Source organism: Sylvia atricapilla, chromosome 2 (genome assembly GCF_009819655.1).
Source record: "Sylvia atricapilla isolate bSylAtr1 chromosome 2, bSylAtr1.pri, whole genome shotgun sequence".
NCBI classification, from domain to species: domain Eukaryota; kingdom Metazoa; phylum Chordata; class Aves; order Passeriformes; family Sylviidae; genus Sylvia; species Sylvia atricapilla.
In genome coordinates this window covers 111,100,103-111,119,354 of record NC_089141.1, presented here as the reverse complement: position 1 = coordinate 111,119,354, position 19,252 = coordinate 111,100,103, and the positions used below count along the sequence as shown (strand labels likewise).

The 19,252-nt window shown below is 47.0% G+C and overlaps 1 protein-coding gene across 2 annotated transcripts in view; it reads right to left on the bottom strand.

Annotated features, from left to right (window-relative positions):
• C2CD2 (C2 calcium dependent domain containing 2) overlaps positions 1 to 18,496 on the bottom strand; it is a 31,639-nt gene extending 13,143 nt beyond the window's left edge. The window contains exons 1-7 of one of the 2 annotated variants that reach the window (XM_066314140.1): positions 18,077 to 18,496; positions 16,060 to 16,158; positions 7,487 to 7,606; positions 7,053 to 7,154; positions 3,922 to 4,044; positions 3,517 to 3,637; positions 114 to 222 (exon numbers count right to left, since the gene is read on the bottom strand). In XM_066314140.1, the coding sequence (XP_066170237.1) occupies positions 114 to 222; positions 3,517 to 3,637; positions 3,922 to 4,044; positions 7,053 to 7,154; positions 7,487 to 7,606; positions 16,060 to 16,158; positions 18,077 to 18,361 (959 nt within the window). In that variant the 5' untranslated portion in view covers positions 18,362 to 18,496. The remainder of the gene's footprint in view (positions 1 to 113; positions 223 to 3,516; positions 3,638 to 3,921; positions 4,045 to 7,052; positions 7,155 to 7,486; positions 7,607 to 16,059; positions 16,159 to 18,076) is intronic. The other variant, XM_066314141.1, reaches the window with a different exon arrangement.
• Between the last annotated feature and the right edge of the window lie 756 nt (positions 18,497 to 19,252).

Here is a 19,252-nt window from a genome sequence, read left to right as displayed (position 1 = left end):
AAAGCCCAAGAATGGACCTATTTCAAAATGCCATTCTTCTCTCACACAGTTCAAGGAAAAAAAAAAAAAAGTGCTTTTAGTGTAAAAGCATTCTCAGTAGGTAAGTTACTTACAAGATAAACTCTTCCTTCCAAAAGGGATGTGCAGCATTTTTGGCTACAGAGCTGGAAAACTTCTGCATAGGGTCATTCAACTGAACTATACACACAAGGTCTGTGCTGCCTGTAAGGGCAAGAAAAATCAACAGCCAGTTATTAATTAATGCTCTGTCACCAAGGGGCCACTAGCTGAAAACAAACCCCCATTCCTTGCACACTGCACTTCTGAACAGACTTTTGCAGACACTTTCTCACCCTCCCACAGAATAAATGCCTTCCCTGGCTACATTCATGGCAAAGGTCACTGTTGCATCACTGCTGTCTTATGAGCCACCCTACACACTGTGAAACGTGACAGCCCAATTTAAATCCTGCCATGAGGCAACAGAGTGCAGGCATAAAACCAGCCAAGAAGATGGGGAGACAAAAAAAAAAAAAAAAAAAAAAAAGAAAGAGTGAGCAGGTGATGGTGTAGGTGTGAGGTGGAGAGGGAGTAAAGTTGCTTTCAGCTGTTAAAAAAAAACCAGAAGTTTTTAAGTTCCTCCTGGGCACAGTGGTTTATTTGGACATGAAAATAAGCTTTTTCTGCTGGCAAGTGACTGATGACAGCAGTGCTAATTCACAGTGGTTTGTGCACTGTGGTTTTTAAGAAGTTTTAAAGCACTGCTGCAGACTTATCTCTGTCTTGATCTCGGAATCTGATAGTGCTGCAAATTGGCATATTAAGAGTAGTTATACTGCTGCTCCAAGGGGAAATAGTTTGCCAGATTTGTTCCTCTTAAAATTGTTTCAAAACAGTTTCTTTACTATGGCTTTCACAGCATGAAGAATAATTTAATCCCAGACTTCCAACACATCAAGGAAAGCAACAAAAAGCTCAGTACTGACTGTGTGCAAAGCAAACAGAAGATGCTGCCCCCAGTTCTCCAGAAGAATCTGGGTTCGTGTTTGCCATGAGCAGCTCTCAGTTGTTCTCTGGGAATGCTTTGGGGCCCTGGATCAGCCCCATCTCAGGCACAGAGGCAGCCTGGGCCTGGCAAGGTGATTAGAGGAGACAAAGCACTGTGTACACACAGCTTATTTGGGATCCAAGCTGACCCCACAGTAAGCAGCTGAGCTGCTTTCCCAGGGGCTGAGCCTGAGCTGATGGACCTGGGCTGGTTTCTGCTCACCCAGCCATGTGTCCCTGCAGCCTGCTCCTGCTGCCACATCCCCAGCCCAGGGCAGGGACCTGCACAGCCCTGCCTGGAACTACGCCTGAGCCACAAAACAACTGCACCCGACAGGGTATTGCAGTTTTTCTGCCCTGAACACCCTGCTGATAACAATTCACTACTTCTTCCTTACCAGCAGAAAACACTTTTTGCCCAAAATGATACCCTGTAGAGCATGTAATACAAAATCTAGAGTGATTTTGTTTACATACACAAACTAAGGAGATAAAAACAGGCACAGCCCATAAGCAGAGATCAGTTCTGCTGCTGGGTATTCACCAGCTGAGCTAATATACCTCCAGGAAAGGCAGAGCTCCTATAAACCCTGTCAGCATCCATGGTCTCATCAGCACAGCCCCCAGTGCAGGTTAGCCTGAAATACTGCACAGTCCCATGCAGCCTGAGTTCCAACAGGATAATTCATTATTGCAAGGCAAGGGCAGGAAAAGAGAAGGGAATATTAATTAAAAGTCAGCAAGTTATGTCCAGAAGCCAGCAGCTTTCCAGCTGGGCAGGATTCCCACTGGATTTCGAGTGTACTAGTTAAACCCCATTATGAAGCTTTACTTCTCATACTCAGTTCCAAATATTTACACTGCAGGAGCTGCTGGGGAGACAGCAGAATTCCCTCCATCTCCTGTTACAATAGCAAATGGGATTTTGCCTCCCAACATCTGTTGGGAGCCAAGCACATGAATTGTGCTTTTCCCTCTCATTTTTAGGGAAGGTGCAGTGATTCTCAGAAGAACAGAATCTTCTGTTCCATGCACACAAAGGTATTCTCATCTCATCTCATCTCATCTCATCTCATCTCATCACTTCTAAAGCACGGCAAAATGACGCAGTCTTTTGGAAAACTTTACTTTGCACTACGAAATTGTAGAGTAATAACAAATCACAGAATGGTTTGGGGTGAAAAGGACCTTAAAGATCATTTCATTCTGAAGCTCCTGCCATGGGCTGGGACACTTTGCACTGCACTGGGCTGCAGTTGCCAGCATAATTTTATTGCAGTAGGACATTTCCCAGCCAAGAGTTTCAGCATTGCTTTATTTATTTTTTTTTTAAAGCTCTGCAGAGATTTTTAGGGGGATCACTTCCAACCAGGATGAGTGAAGCAGCATTATGCAAGACTCAAGGGCAGAAGCCCTATTACATCTAACTGAAAAAAAGGAGAACAGCAAGTAGGATATATTTATGTAAAACTACTGCCTTGCCCAATTTAGCAGCCACGAGCTTCCATTAAAAATACTGTTACAGAATTGTTCAGTGGCCATAAATAACAGAGCCTCCAAATCTGTATTTCCTCTGACAGAATCTGAGCTGTGCCTGCTCATGGCTCCATCAGTGACAGAGATGTGCCTGCACCTGGAGAAGTCTGAGTACTTTCAAGACAGGCCTGCTGCTGCTTTCCAAACCCAACACTAACTTCACTAAGCAGTGACCTCTTTTTTGGCTTCATTCTCCACTTGCAAGAGGCACCTTCTTCCTTTACCTGCAGAGGTACTTCATCAGGGGAAAATGTCTATGACAACAACAACAAAAAAATCTTTCAGGAGTTTCTAATAGAGGAGGAGAGTTGGAGCTACATCTGCAAATCACTCAGAAGTAAAAAAATAAGAAGGTAACATTGAATCAAGCCAATGTCATTGCCAGCAGCTAATGGAGAGTTGGATTTGAGCCCCTCATCTTGGGTACAGCCAAAGTGAGAACTTTTAAAAATTAAAACTGAAAGCCAGCAAATAATCAGCCAGCTTTATACACGTGGTCATTTCAATCTGTTTTCAGCAATGACGGATTTCTGTACAAGAAGAAAAAGATGTTTAATTACTCAAATAAACTAAAATATACATTAATTCAGCACTGGTACAGGTTGTCCAGAGAAGCTGTGGCTGCTCCCTCCCTGGGAATGCTCAAGGCCAGACTGGATGGGGCTTTGAGCAACCTGGGATAGTGGAAGGTGACCCTACCCATGGCAGAGGGTGGAATGAGATGAGCTTTAAGGTCCCTTCCAACCCAAACCATTCTGGGATTCTACAAAGCCAATTTCCCAGAACAATTTAACAGCAATTTGTTAAACCTCCTTTTGAGAGCAGGCTGTAACCCAGAACTTCCACATTCTCTCACCTGAAAGGAAAGTATAAAAACCCAACCAAGGCCAGGGCTGCCCCAGGGGAGCAGCAGCAGCACTGGGGCTGTGTTACCTGCAGCACGGAGATCGCTCAGCTCCGCCGCGATGTTCCTCACCAGCAGCTTCAGGTCGTGAGCCCGGGGAGGTTTGGGAGGACTCGTGCCCTGAGAGAGAAGGCTCGTGGTCTGTACATTCTGCAAAAGGCAACCAGCACAACGGGCACTGTGCCCATGCCAGCAGCAAAGCCTTGGGTCACACAGGGCAGCAGGGCTGGGCTGGAACACCAACAAGGAGCCAACAGGGGAGGTGTGACCACAAAGCCCGCACTGCCACGGGCTCTGCTGCTCTAAACACGTGTCCCAGCTGGTCCTTGTCACTGGACACTGTTAAATTTACTCATTTGGGAGTCATGAATGTGTAATAAAAGCACTAAGCAGAAGGACACGTCTCAAAGGATTTTGGAAGGAATGAGGCTTACCTGAACCTCCTTTGTATCTGCAGGCCTCACACTCAACACTACAGATGGAGAAGCTGAGCTGAAGAGGTTCTTCAAGACATCTCTGAGCGTTTCAGATATTGCACATGTCCCTGCTGTCTGTCCCTATGAGGAAACAAACAATCAGGCCTCTCCAAACTCAAAAGAAGTTGAGGCAAAAATTAATTTGGTATATATCTAAACCACCAAAGCCATCAAACAATACCTTTGTCAAAGAGAGACACGTGGTTTCTGTTGCCAACAACAATTTAACAACAGATCAGGCAAAGAATTACTTAAATTTCTCCACTATGCATTAAAGGAAAGCTAGAATTAAACACTGAAAAATTCATGCTGTTCTGAGAGTTAGGAAGGCACAGCTGGTATCCACAAACCCAGAAGTTCCTTCACCGAGTTTTTATCCTATGATGGTGTTTTAAAGACTCTGCACTGCTCTGTACTCCCCTGAGAGAGCAGATCAGGTCATCAGATAAGCAGATCGTTCCACTGAGTTAATGGGAGTTATGCCAGCTTGCAACAGCTGAGAAGAAGCTAATCCTGTGCTGCACTGAAAACAAATATTACAGCATCTCCTGGAGGTCTCCTATCTTGCTGAGAAGTGCAGTGTATAGAAAGAGTCGTGCTGCTCTGGGGCACTGAGCTGTAGTTTGCCCATAAAAAAATCTCATGGACATCTGTGCTCAGCATCACAACCTCTGAGGGGTCACAGCACAGATTTTGTGTACACACATGCAGCTTCACATGATTAATTCTAAGGTGTATGAAGAGAGTGAACTGCCCCTGCCCTCTCTGTGCTCCTGGGGAATGCCTGCTTCTCACAGCATGCTCCTCAGGAAATTTCTTCTGCTCAGTTACCTACAGGATATAGATTTTTAAATCAAGCTGTCCCAGAAAGGATAGTCTGAAACCCAACAGCCCTGCAATCTCAGTGAGGTTTCTTTTCTAAAGGAAAGACAGAAGCAGGAGACAAAGATCTGACCTAAAAACAGAGGACCCATCCATCTTTTCTCATCTGATATCACACGGAGAAACTTCACTGATGTGCACCTTGCTCAACAGGTCAGAGTGGGAGGAACAGCCCTTTCCCAGCTCCCCGGGTGTTACAGGAACAGTTAGGGGGTTTCACAAAAAATCCCAGGTATGCTGTGTACAGAAATCCTGTTTTACTGCCTTCTTACCCAACTGGCCTTTGATGACATGTTCAAAACATACAACAGCATTGGCCAGTCCCACAAAAACCTGCAGCATTTATGTGCCCTCAAATAACCACCAAGGAAACACATAATAACTCATTTGCTTTAAAAAAGATCACAGTAAATTAGGCTTTTTAAAGCCTCAGAAACAGCAATTTCATTACTTAAGTTACTTAAAGAAGCAGATAAATTGTGGTTAGTATTCATTGCTTTGAGCTAATTTCCCTCCTCTGCTCTTACCTAAATTGTAAAATCCCAGTTGCCTCTCGTGCTTTGCCATCAGCCTAATGTGACATCTGTTATTTCACAGTAACAACAGCAACCTCAGTCACTGGACTTCTGTTCACAGGTATTTGCTGTTGTTTCCATAGTTATTTGGAAAAAAAGATTGATTAAAGAGCCTCCTGTCAGCTCTGCCTCATTTTTAGCCATCCTTTTTTAGGAAAGTAACTCCCTGCCACAACTCCCTCCACAAGACAAGCCATAATGGCTTAACTGCCACCCCAAAATGGGAGTTTCACTTTGGGGTGAACACCACAGCCAGCCTGGGGCACATGAGCACACCAAGTCACCTTGTGTAAATCCAAACCCTACCAGTCAGCCAGGTTGCCCAACACAAGTCAGGTTCACCCAGCCATTACCAAGAGAAAACGGGTTATTATACCCAGCGTGATGTCAAAACCTCTGTGGAGATAATCACAAGTAATTAAAGGTGTTTATTTGTACACACAGTATTGCTCCTGAAAGAGGAAGAAAACAAGACCCAAAAGCTGACATTGAAGTTTAGGAGCTGCAGCAATCTCTGATGTGGAGCTTGCTCACAGGTTTTTAGCCCTTTCTTTATTGCCTCTCCTCTTCCCTAAGTGCTAATACAAACTTCAAAGTGAAAATAAAGCCCTCTAACGACTGAAGAACTTAACAGGCTCATTCTGAAAACGCAGGCAAAGCAGAACAGGTGCAACTCTGCAAAGCTGGACTTGGGCACCTCTCAAAAAGCTGATTGTGAAGTCCAGAGACTGCAGCAGAGTCATCTGTGTTTGTCAGGAAGGATTTAACACTTAATGAGTGTTCAAATGTGGATAACCAACATGCCACCCCAGCATATAAAGGTCATTTACATGCTGTGTGTGCATGGTAAAACCTACATTAAAACACACTTCAAAAGGCTTGTCTCTCTTTAGTTATGAGTTTCACATTTCTATGGACAAAAGCTGTGGTAATAAATTATTATGATTGTAGCTTTCTCAGTACAGGTTTTTAGAAGCAGCTCTACAATAAATTTATTTTTTAACAAGGCCTTCAGTCAAGAAATCAACTTCACAAAACACAAACAAGTCCTCCCCCACACTTAACACAGTTAAACCATCACATTTGTGCCAAAAATAAAAAACTGTCAAGAGTCAAAGGCAGAAGAGAACCCCAGTCAAGATGAAACTCTTGCAGGGAAGGTCCCAATGAATCAGTGCTCATATACAAAGACCAAGTGCAATTCCAAAAGCATCAAAATATTTTTAGATCATCCATCATTTCTTTAAGTAACTGTATTTTTCACAGCTGTTTCTGATCTATTGTTGCCAGATTTCAAAACTGATTTAAATTAGGGAAGGAGCAACGTTATAATTGCTTTGATGGAAATACCATTACAACTGGGGTTTTTTATCATTTGTGAAGTGTTCTGAGAGAAGGTACTTAGGAACAGACATTTTTCACACCATGAATTTGGATGAAAGATGTTTGAAAAGTCATTTGTCTGCCAAATACAGACGTGTTTCAGTGATCTTGATAGGTGCTGCTGGATTTCAGAGATGTAGGGGCTTGACAGATGATCCATGGCAGATGCTTTTGGACACCACATTTTGGACCAAGGGGATGCAGACCCATCTGCTTTACCATTACAACAAATAAAACTTATTGACCAACCTCCTGCACTGCTGGCTGGATTTCAAAGTTGATTTCATTGGTGTTAATGAGCAACCACTCAACTTTGACATCGTCTCCTTTGTCTTTCACGTACAGCTGAAGCTGTGGAGAGGGAAAAAAAATTATTGTAGAAGTGTTGTGGTGTCCTGTAAGGAAATTGTAGGTCGACCTCCGTGCTAAGACTCAGCACAGGAAGAATAACACCAGTTTCTGAGGAGGTAACTTCAAAGGGACACTCTAAGGAGGCAGAAGCTGTTTAAGTTTTGAGAGTGCAGGACAATTAAAATAGGGAATTGTTCTAGATATCCAAGTAGCCTACCCAACATGTTATTTGTCCACAGTCTCCTGAAGAGGCAGCTTAATTTCTGTATTTACCACTTGCCCCAGAGGGCAAACAAAAGGAAAGGAAGAGAGAACAACACTTCAGACTTTACCTGCAGGTGGACTGGGGACAGCTTCACAAAATATGACTGAGCTTCAGCAGCTGCGGGTGGAGAGGCTGAGACAGCAACGAGGAATTTAACAGAATCTCCCACAACATTGCAAGAAACCACCTGGAGAGAGGAAAAGAAGGAGGGGAAATGAAGGGAAAAACTAATTAGTCTTCAGAAGGTCTGGTTAAGGTAAGAAAGAAAATAAGAATGAATTTAAGTGAACAGACTTATGCTAAGTTGCACAGGTGGGAAATTTCTAAGCAATGTCATTCACGTTCCCACCTCCTTCTGCACATTCTTCCAGAATCACATAGTTCAAGTGTTCAAATCTGTACATGAAATTTAATACCTGCAAATTACAGCATTTCCCGAAATTTCTTCTGTATTGTTGCCTAATTGAGAAGTGACTCCTTGCCAGACAAGGACTCCTTTCCATTTCACAGATCTTTTATTAAAAGCTCCAAGAGGGCAAAGATGCTTGTTCTTTTTCCCCTTCTGCTCCAGCTAAGTAGCCTACAAGGGGCAGCTGATTTACCACACAATCTTTAGTTTAGTGGCATCCTACAAATGTGAAACCTCGGTACAAATGGGCTGCTACAGCAGAGGATTCCATCTGAGTAATTCCAGTTCCCAGTGGGATAAGAAGGAGCAGGAGCCTTTAAGAATTTATTCAAGCCTTTGACCAAACCAAGAATGACCCTGAAACGTGGTGACATAGCCAAATGTCTGAGAAAAGTCTGAGTGCCACTTGACTGCAGTACACTTTTATGAGCAGCAATTTAATTTGTTATCACACTGAGTTTGTAAACAATGGACAGTTTTTGCTCCCTCCTCTCTGCAAACCGACTGAGCTGCCACGCAAAATTCCTGGAGTGTGCAGAAATTCCTGGAGGGTTCCTGGCGGCACAGGAAAGCCCATGGGGTGGAAGTCAGAAATTATTCATCACACCACAGAGGCATGTTTGCTTTGCAAACAGCTGTGCTGGTAGAGGAGAGCTGCTTGTCACTGTCCCTCTGTGGTTACTGTCCCCACGGCTCCTTACCCTGACTCAGGCACAGGGAACCAGGTCAATGCAGTGCACAGACAAATAATTCCCTGCAAGGTTTGTCTGACAAAAACTCTGCGTGGTGCTATTAAATCGTGTTTGTGCACTTACTGCTCCACTTAGGGGCACTGGAATTGAAGCTGAAAGCTTTGAAAGGAATCATGAACCTCCTGGAAGATCCTTATCAGTCTCTCCTTAAATACATTTCATCTCCCTGGGCTCTCTGGGGTACATTTTAAGGATGGCCAGGGCTTTATCAAGAGCCTGAGTAGATCCATTAAGGCAGAGACTTAATTACAAAGGAGCAGAGGGTGGGGAGGTGGATATGACAAATAAAAATCCCAACCACACCCACAAGCAGTAAGATTTGCCTTTTCAGGTTATGTCTTTGCAAATGATAATTTAGAAGTGGACAAATGAGTTTTCCTCACCTCTCCCCCTTCCCAAAGTCCAGATTCTTTCAGAAGTGATTTCTGACTTTAATCCCACATAAACAACACCAACATGGTATAATATAAAGGATTTTTAATAGCTGACAAGAACAAAGAGCCCAGCTGCTTCCAGCTGCTCGTTTTACTTGTAGCTGAGACAAAACACAGAATCACTCCTTTCATTCAAAGTAATGCATTGATACAGTAAGTATTTAAGGAAAGTGAAAAGGAAAAGGTTCCTTCCTCTTTTTTGAGGGAAGAGGAGGAAAAAAGGACAGGTCTGATGCAAAAACTGCTGACAGTTCCGTATCCTAAATGCAGTGTTTTACTATCCATACATGTTTTTTTCCACACATCCATAGGATGTTCAATGCATTCAGAACAAGTTGGACTTGCTGTATATGCAATGCAGAGCCATTCATCTGGAATTTCAGGATGTCCAAGAGCCAAGGTTGCCAGGTACGTGGTTGATTAATGTTTTTCAAAGAAATAAAAGTGTGGCCAGAGAGTTGGTAGATGAATTTCATGTGCCACTTGGTTTAATTCCAAGGAAAGGATGGAAACAGACAGTGCCAGGTGATGGAACTTTCATTTTTCTTTCTGCATTTTGTCAAGAGATGCTAGATCAGTTTTTTTATATATATTTTTACCTCTCATTTCAAAGCCCAGACCAGTGGAGTTTGGAGTTTTAATCTCTTTGATTAATTTATTTTTTGCCAGTGCCATCTATCAAGCCCTACTCCCCCTCTGCCCTCACCTTTACTAAAAATACTGTGGTATTCACATACAGCCACCTGTCAATTTTTAATCCAATCATCAAAAGGAGTGGTTCCACGTTTGTAAATGGAAAATAATATGTCTTTATGTCAGGTGAATCCCTTTGTTATGGGAGCAGGATGGATGATGGAGTCAGAATACTGAGAGAAGCGGAATTCTGGGCTAGGATTTTTAGAGAAAGCAGCTTTGTTTTCATCTACGATGCTGCCACAAGTGGTGAAAAGGTGATTAAAGAGACTGCAACTGCTGCTTCCCTTGCTGAGTGACATTCCTTTAGAAGTGTAGCAGGTGATTCTGACAGACCCGAGCAGAAATATGTAGGCCACTTCCCCCATGGCAGGCACACAAAGGAAAACACTGAAGCTTCCCGTGCTCTGCTCCTTTTCCCCTGCCTCGTTCCAACCTGCTTCCTCAAATTCATTTTCTCTGCACAGATGAAGAGCTGGAGAAGGGAGGGCCAGGCCAAGCACCCCTCTCTGCTTGGCAGGGGGAGAAAGAGGAAGGATAAGTGTCCACAAGACAACAGAGGAACCTGGACTGATAGGAAGAGAGTTCTCCTTCAATTTCATTTCTATTCCCTGATCTCTCTCCCACTCCCCTTACCAAAGACATCCTCAGTTATCAACCTTTTGTGTTTTAGAGGCTAGAAAACCTGTCACTTTCACAACAAACTGCTCTTTAAAAACCAAGCCCTGCACAGCAGCTGGGACCAGCTGATTCTGAACTCCCAGAGGGGTCACCCCCAGCTCCCTCTCCTAAGCCTACATCTGGACAAGACACATCTCCTAAATTAGCAGAAACTAATTAGGGTGAGGTGAAGTGGCAGCACAAAGAAACCAAGACCAAGGTATTTTCTCCCTCCAGCACCTCCCTTGGCATCAACACCCTTCTCTCCATGTGCTTTGGGGATCTTCCATGGAAGGAGATCCCAGTCCTACCTTTGTGTCCCTGCTCCTCCTCAGTGCTCTGCCATCCCTCCCCACATGCAGCTGGTATTGAATCACCCCACTGCCAGGGTTATTCCTGATATTCCTGCTGTTTCCAGCCTCTCCTCTTCATCCCTGACCTGACATCCTCAAGATGGGATGAGCTGCAGTGGCCAAAACTCCCAGAATTTGTTGGGCTCAGTTCCCCCCGTGCAAAATGCTGGCACCCAGCTCCACTGAGCTGCAGATGCTGTGACACAACTTGCTCACACCCATCTAAAACTCTGAGTACAATTATCCTGCAAACAATTCTCTTCCAGAGAAATGACTACAGGAACAAAGGAGACTGAAAAAGCACCGCAGTTTGAGCAAGACTTTCTTCTGAGAAAGTCAAGTGTCCAAACTTGTGTACTCACAGCTATTAAAACCCTTCCCCTGCTTTGCCATCCCTCTCTATAAACAGACTTTTTCCCTTTGCAGTTCCTCTGGGCAGGTTTCAAAATCCCTTTTCCCTTCCTGAAGTAGCAGCAGAAGCTGCTTCATCTCAAGAAGCACCATGGTGCTCCTCACACGTGCTGTCCTCTTGCCTTGAAGGTTTGAGTTTTGGCACTGGCACTCCATTAATTTGTGCATTACACATTCCCTTTCTTTACTCTTCCCTCCTCTCCCCAAGTGCAGCAGCAGGTTCCCTCCCTGAGCTTCCCTTCCCACTTTAGAGGGAAGTTCTGACAGCCCTGATGGGGAACATTTCCCTCACCTTCCCCAGGCCCTGACCACACCACATTTGTTTGTAAAACCCCCAGCTGAATGGGCCTTGATTGCCTTTTTTGTTTGTTTTCTAGAAGGAAATTAGTTTTACTGCACTTGGTATTTACTTCCAGAAAGAGCAGGTTACTTGAGGTTACTCAGTAGTATGGAAGTAATACAAATATTTAACATTTTCACGAGAAAGTCAGAATTAACCATGAGGCAGCCACCCAGTGAAAGTTGTCTTGATCTCACAGTAAGATTCAGGACCCTCAAAATTTCCTGTGTCTCTCACAGGGTACTACTATGAGAAGGCTCTTACTTTTGGCATGGAAAACTCATCTCGTCAATGGCCACACAGACAGTTTTGTGTGCTCAGCTTAAAACCTCACCACAAGAAAATTTTTCAAGTCAAAAACTTCTGCCTTTTGACAGTCATTAGCACTCAGCTGTCCAGATGAATTACATGATCTTCTTGGTTACCAGAGCAAATTCCTTCATTTCTGGAGGGAGTTCCCTCCAGCTTCTCCCCAGCTACTTCTTTACCCAAACAATTAACCAAGTGACCAGAGCAAATGAAGGGGAGGTGATAAATGCAATGTCTAAACGAGGCACAGGCAGGTGTGGACTTTCAGGAGCCAGTATCAAACTGAATTTGCCTGTAAATACAGTGAAAACCTCAGACCAGTTTTCCCAATGGTAGTAAACACCACAGGGAAAAGGCAGGGTGAGGGATGCACTCAGTGCAGGAGAGAGAGTTTCCATGTCAGCAACAGAAACAAAGCAGAAGTTGATGGAACATGTGAATTTATCCACTCCTTTGAGACCAACACATTCAAATTCAAATAGGTGGAAAAAATGGGGAGTGAGGGAATAAAATAAACAAGCAGGGAGTACAAGGAGACAGGACATTAGGAAGGATTTTCAATCCACCTAATAAAGTTCAAATGAACTTCAAACAGTGCAAAGACAGGAAGCAGTACTTACATTTCAAAAAAGAGGAATACAAATCAATACCAGAAATAGAATTGCTAGTTTGGCCTCACTGTCATGCAAGCCTTTCCAAACCATCTGAGACACAGCACAGCTGAAGACACGGAGACCAAGAGGGGACAGGAAACCCCGGGAGGGGTTTGCCAGTTTGTGCTCTGGTATCTTGGAGAGTAATTCATTTGCAGAGACAGCTCAGCACCTCAGGGTGCTGAGGCTTCCCTGTGCCAAGCTGGCAGACGTGGCACAAGGCTGTAGGAGGCCCACACACATCTGCAGCAGCAGCTGGAAGCCAGGCAGTGCCAAAGCCAGGATCACCTCCAGTGAAGAGCAAACAAACCCCACCCTGAAGTCTTCCCTTGACAAGGCACGCAGTTCTGAAGAAGGTTAAATCATAACCTTGTCTTGTTTACCTCTGTAGGCTGGCCCCACTAACAATTCAGCTTCTACTCCATCATTCCCCCATTAGGGTGGACTGGGATGTTTGAAAGGGAGAGGACAGTCCAACGAGCAGGGAGGTGAAAGCTGGAAACAGGACACCAGAGATTCTTTCAGACACCAAACCTACTGCACAGTTAAAGTCCAAAATACCTCAGGAGAAACCTGAGAGAAAAGGTGATGCTCAGGAAAGCAAGCTGGGAAGCAGCAACAAAAAGGAAGATAAGATCATCACACAGGAGAGCTAAAAGACCTTGAAAGGTAGGAGAGGAATGCAATACAGAACTCTTAGTGTGTGTGTGTGTAAGAATTAACTACTGCTTACACAAGGGCAGCACCACAGGGAGAGAGACCTTGATGCAACAAGCATGAAACAGCCACAGGAGAGGCAGATTGCAGCCCAAAACCCCTCAGGAAAGTATTTCCAGAAACAAAAAGAAGCTGCCTCTGTGAGACCTTACCTGTAGGGCTGCGTGGCCCTTCAGCCATCAAGTTCAAAAATATGGATTTAATTGGGGCTGCTGCTGAGAATGGGTGCATAGGAGAGACTTAGGAGCCAGGATAGCATTGTAAAAGGAGATTTAGGGAGCAACTAATGTAGGCAAGCTAAACAAAAGCTGGAAGGAAATATAATCCCTTCATAAGACATTTACTGACAGCAAGCACCATGGAAGAAGAGTAAACACTTTAAGAAGAAGGGATTATATTAGTGCAAAAACTAAAAAAAAAAAAAGCCAAGGAAAAAAATCTCTACAGGCCACAATTCCATCCAGGCTTGTAAAAAAAAACCCCAGTCATTAAAACAGCAAATATTTGGGATGGCTTTTGAAGCAAAACGGGGAGTTAAAAGACAACAGGAACTGTACTTCACAGTCAGGGTAGTTCACCCCACCAAAAATAATCAGAAATAAACACACGTACGTAACTAGGAATGGTCCCAGTTAGGAATGCAACAGTGATATTAAAGGAATGGCACTCTGAGAGAATTTTACCCCTTTCCATTTGAGCATGAAGCAGAAAAAGAAGGGAGACTTCTGTCACAGCCTGCTCCATCCAATCCCTCTGTGCCAAGTCCCCAGCAAGAGAATCCTCTTTTTTGTTGCCTTTTTTGTCGCTGTTTCTGTTGTGAAGTTCAAGTCCTCTGGAAATAGACTGCACTAATGGAAAGGCTGGCAGAAAAAGCTAAGACCAAGAATATTTCTAATGTTTACTTAATTAAAACAAAACAACCAATGCCACACAATGAAAACAGGCCACCTCATTCTATATATTTAGGCTCTGGCCCAGAATTGGAGTGAAGGCACCACATAAACAAGGGCTTTATCAAGGGGCAGTGTGGTGTAACCTTCAGCCACAGAGCAGCTCTGTTCCCATCACCACAGCTTGGGAAGCAGCAGCATTCCAGCCATGTCTGCAGCACTGCACTGAGCAGCACACACCAATCTCTGTCAGAACTTTTGAGTCTGGGCAAGCTGCAGAGAGAGATTTCGATTTCACATGCAAACATTAAGAGTTTGAAGAGGACAAGGGAAAAAGAAAACACACCAAAAAAAAAACCACCTAAAAAAAACCCTCCAGAAAACCAAACACCTTTGGTATTACCTCAGGAAATATAAGACATAGTTATGATATAAGAGAACTCCTGAGGTGTTTTGAGCAAAGTATGCATTTAAAGGAGTAGGAAAAGTAGCTACCAGACTGCCACTCTAAGGTTATTATACCCTATAATTCAAATAAATATTCAGGTTGTACCTTAACTGAAGGAGTAAGAATGACTCAGAGAACTTTTTCCAGCAGCTGTGCACAAGACTATTGAAATTGGGTTTTGACACAGTTCAGAAGAACCCAGTGTTTGAAAGCAAACCTGTTTTATTCCAATAAATTTTAAAACGTGCTTCTATTGGTCTAAGCTGTTTTGAAACCATGTCAGATTTCTGTCTGCACTGTAACACCTCGATTAAAATGCTGGAATGGCTCAACCCAGCCCTGCTTGTCCCTTCCAGCAACATTTCAGACACTGCACTGCAAGACACCAGGTTTTTTGAGCTCTTATTTGCCAGCTTTTATTTGCAGCAGCTCTCCCTCGAGTCCTGGCTTCACACATGACACAGCACATCACTTTCAGACCTGGCAGTGCCCTCTCCTTACGATTTCCCATGGTGGCATCTTCCAGTGGCACAGAGTAACACTTGTGCCAACCCCACAGCCCTACAAAGGCCAGTCTCTCCAGCCCCACTGACCATGGGACCGAAATAAATAAAATCTCCTTTTTTAAAAAGGGAGAAAACAAGTACACAAACAGCTTGACATGTCAACAATCCCCAGCTGCCACCAGCCAGGGTGTGCCTCTCAGTTGTGTATCAGGCAGATAAGCATGCATAGTTTTCAAAGGAATCATAGCAGAGCTGCTTAGCATCTAAATCAGACTGAGCAAAGCAAAATAACAAAGCAAAACTAAAAGCAAAGCATTAGGCTAATTCGATGCAGGTGCCTAATGCAACCAGTACTCAGAGTCACTAGGACAAAAATGCAGGAGCTATCATAGCTAATAAACATAACACAGAATTTTTTTTCCCCTTTTAATGCATTTTTATTGTTCCAAGAGCCACGTTCTGCCTTATTTTCATTTCACAGGCACTGAACCACCTTCCCTGTATTTGCAGTGGAAGGGGAGGAAAGAAATCACTTGCTCCTCACTGAATACAGGGTTCAGCAGAGTCAGGACTTCACCCTGAGGACTCTGCACCTGTCCCACAGATCCTTACTCAGCTCCCACTTAGGAAACAAACCTGTCATCAGCCACACAAACAGCAAGAGGCAGACAAAGATGTTTGCCTGTCCCAGGAGACAAATTTCTTCCTGCTCGATGAAGTTCCCACTGCACACTTCAGCAACAGGATGGGAAAGCATCATCAGGACTGTGGAAGTGGGGGAGAGGGCTGCTCCATGAGCTCATTGAGGGCCTAGCTACAAATCTGGCATAACCCTGGTTTATTGTGGACTTTGGGGAAGCCCTGGAGCACATTCTGCTCACAAGGTGCAAAAGAAGTGAATCAATGCAGGGAGTCTGCAGAGGTTCTTTAGAGAGGGAGTCTCTTACCTGTCTTGACAAACACAGGTCAAGGGTACAGATCTGTTGACAAATAAAACTTCCACTGACAGTAATAAAACATTTCTTGACCCAAAGTGCACTGAAAGGCAACAAATTCAAAGCTTACCTTCTCTCCAGCTGACTTTACAATACTGGTAACTTCTTTAACTGCTAGCTCCAGTGGTTCTGCTGGGTCATCTTCCTCAAATGTGAGCAACTGAGAATCCTAAGGAACAAGAAAAAAAGAAGCATTGTTAGGTGATGAACCCATCACCTGAGAACAAGCTATAAAAATGCACTGCCAGTCAAGTTCCTGGCATTGCAAATGCACGACAAAACTTCCATGTATTAATTGCATGACACCTCACTACATAATACAGGGCAGAGCCTGAAAACATGTACTTAGGACATAACTATGAGCCTAATCATAACTCATCTTTCCCTGTAGTAGAATATCAAGGTACACAGTGCAGAGCCAAGTCCATCAACAGCACCAGGGCTCAGCGAAACTGCTGTTCTTCAGCAAAGATTTATCAGCGCTGTAGTTTGAAAAAGGCGTGTTTGGTTTGGCCCACTAATACAGCTGCAGTAGGCTCTGCCAAAACTAAAAAACCCCAAATATCATCTTGCAGAGGTGAGGAAAGAAGCCTTCCCCTGCCCAGCCCTCCTCATCAGGGAAGGCAGACAGTGATGACAGCCACTCCATCTTCACAGAGACAGGACGGCGAAGGCAGCCTTTGGGCACTGAGGTCATACCTTCAGAAGCACCAGCACTGCATTCTTCACCTGCTACCCACACTGAGCACTCAGCCCCGCTTCCCTCATCACCCGAGGTTGTTTTGCAGGCAGGAATTTCATCAGCTTGGTGCTGCTGACATTGTTTTGGGAGGCTGACGGCAGGAGCGACGCCACGCTGCAGTGCCAGGCGCTGAACTCCTGGCTCCAGCTGCTCACCTGGGCAGGGAAGGGTGAGCATCTCCTCGTCCAAGGGGCTTTGTCCCCTGCTCAGGGATGGGAAGCTGACACTTGTGTCTGGTTATTTTCGGTTCCCAGAACCTGTGCTCAAGCTGTCTGGACCCTTCTCTTCCACAAGTGCAGAGCAAAGCAACCTTCATTTCTTAGCACAACTCACTCCTTTCTCAACCACACTGTGCAATTTGAAAAGGCAGACAAAATATTTTCTTTCTGCTGCCCAACATACAGTGATATTTGGAAAGTGTTAATTTTTATCCCTTATCTTTCACACGCACATGTTGCCTCACTCTTCCTTCTTCCCCAGCCTGCTCCCTGACACGTAAGAAGGAACCTCTTAGGTCTAAGAGGCACGCAAATTCAGAGACCCGGGGACATGCCACTTCCTAGAGTTTATCCTCAGCATTCTGCACTGACACAACAGGAGTTCAGTCCTCAGGACAAGGAAATCAGCTTGCCACAGCCTCGCTTAACCTCCTCGCCTCGGCGGGCATACCAACACACACCAGCGCGCAGGATGCCACACCGCGCCTTTTCCAGGAAGGGCAGGTTGGGATGGGAAGAAACAACACCACGGTTTGTGCATCCTCCCCGAGGTTTACAGGCACTGACCAAAGCCGGAGCATCCCAGCCACCATCCAGCGGGCTGGGAGGCCGCCAGCCGCTGGAATTCCACCACACACACGCGGGTTTCCCAGGGCCTGAGGCATGACGGGGGGAGCCCAGCTCTGGGAATTATTTGCCGAAGGACGGGCCGCAGGCCCAGGCCAGGAAGTTTCCATTGTTTCCTCCTCCCCACGGCCGAACAATGTTATCAGCGGAGAGAACCCCTGCCAGGGGCTGCGGGGGTCGGGGTTTTCCTTCCTCCCCATCCTTCCCCCGCTCCCACGAGTGCGCCCACTCCGTGCCTCCGGCCGGCTCCCTCCTGCAATCCCTGCCAGGCACCACCGAACGCACACGTGTAAATAAATACACACACACACACGGAGGGTCAGCAACACACCCGGTACATCCCTGCGCCAAGTCCCGGCGTTGCCACAGCCGCTCCAGCGCCCGGAGCCGCGTCCCGGAGCGATGTCTCCCGGCCGGGAGGTGCCGGCCCCATCCCGCCGGGCATCCCCCGTCCCTTCCCTCGCCTGCCGCCCATCCATCACCCGCATCCCGGCACTCACCGCCCGCTCCGCCGCCTCGGCTCGGAGCGCCGCCACCCAGGCCCGCCGCCACTGCCGCCTCCAGCCGCCCCGCGACAGCGCCCAGGCCAGCGCCGAGCCGCCCTCCTGCAGCAGCTCGTCCCGCTGCGCCGGGGCGGCGGCGGCCGGCGGCGGCGGGCGGCCCCTCCTCAGCGCCAGCAGCGCGTACTGCACCAGGTACACGGCCAGCGTGGCCAGCGCCGCCACGAAGAGGGCGACCAGCGCGCCCCAGCGCAGCTCGGCCAGCCCGCCCGGCAGCCACGCCATGGCTGACCATAATGGGGCCGCCACCGCCGACCCCTCCAAGGCGCGGCCGGCAGCAGCGGCCGCAGCCCCGCGCTGCGCTCGCTCGACCCGCGGGCGCCGGCGCAAGGCACCGGCTCTGCCCTGGGACGCGCTGCCCCGCCCGCCCACGGCACAGTCCCCGCCCCGGGGCGGTGGAGAGCGGCCTGGCCCCGGCCCCGGCGGCTCCCGGCCCCGGCCCCGGCGGCTCCCGGCCCCGGCCCCGGCGGCTCCCGGCCCCGGCCCCGGCGGCTCCCGGCCCCGGCCCCGGCGGCTCCCGGCCCCGGCCCCGGCGGCTCCCGGCCAGCGTGGCCGGGCCGTAACCGGGCCGTAACCGGGCCGCCTCGGCCCGCCGTGTCCTGGGGCGTGGCGGGGATGGGCCCTGGTGGCCCGCGGGCAGAATGGGGTATACGGGCTTGGGGTGGGCAGCTGGTGCCCCCAGGGGTGAGAGGGGCTCGGGCTGAGCATCTGGTGCTCCCGGCGATGTGACAGGCTCATGATGTCCTCTGGAGGAAAGGGGATGGAGAGGCTGGGGATGGGCAGCTGGTACCCGGGGGTAAAGCGGCCCAGGGTGAGCTCCTTGTGCCCCCGAAGGCAGGGGAGGTCAGGGTGGTGCCCGGTGGCCTCGGGGTAAAAGGGCTTGGAGTGAGTGGTGTCTCGGAGGGCAGGGGGACACGGAGGGGACAGCCAGTTTCCCGGGGGTAGAGGGGTTCAGCGTGGGTATGGGACAGATGCCTGCTCTGATTCTCTCCTAGTGTCTCTCTTTACCCTTGGCAACTCTCAGCCAAAGACTCTCGCCGGTTTTTTTCCCCCCGAAATCCACATGTTAAAACAACCCTTAAGTTACGAAAGCTGGACGTGCAATGTCATTGTAAG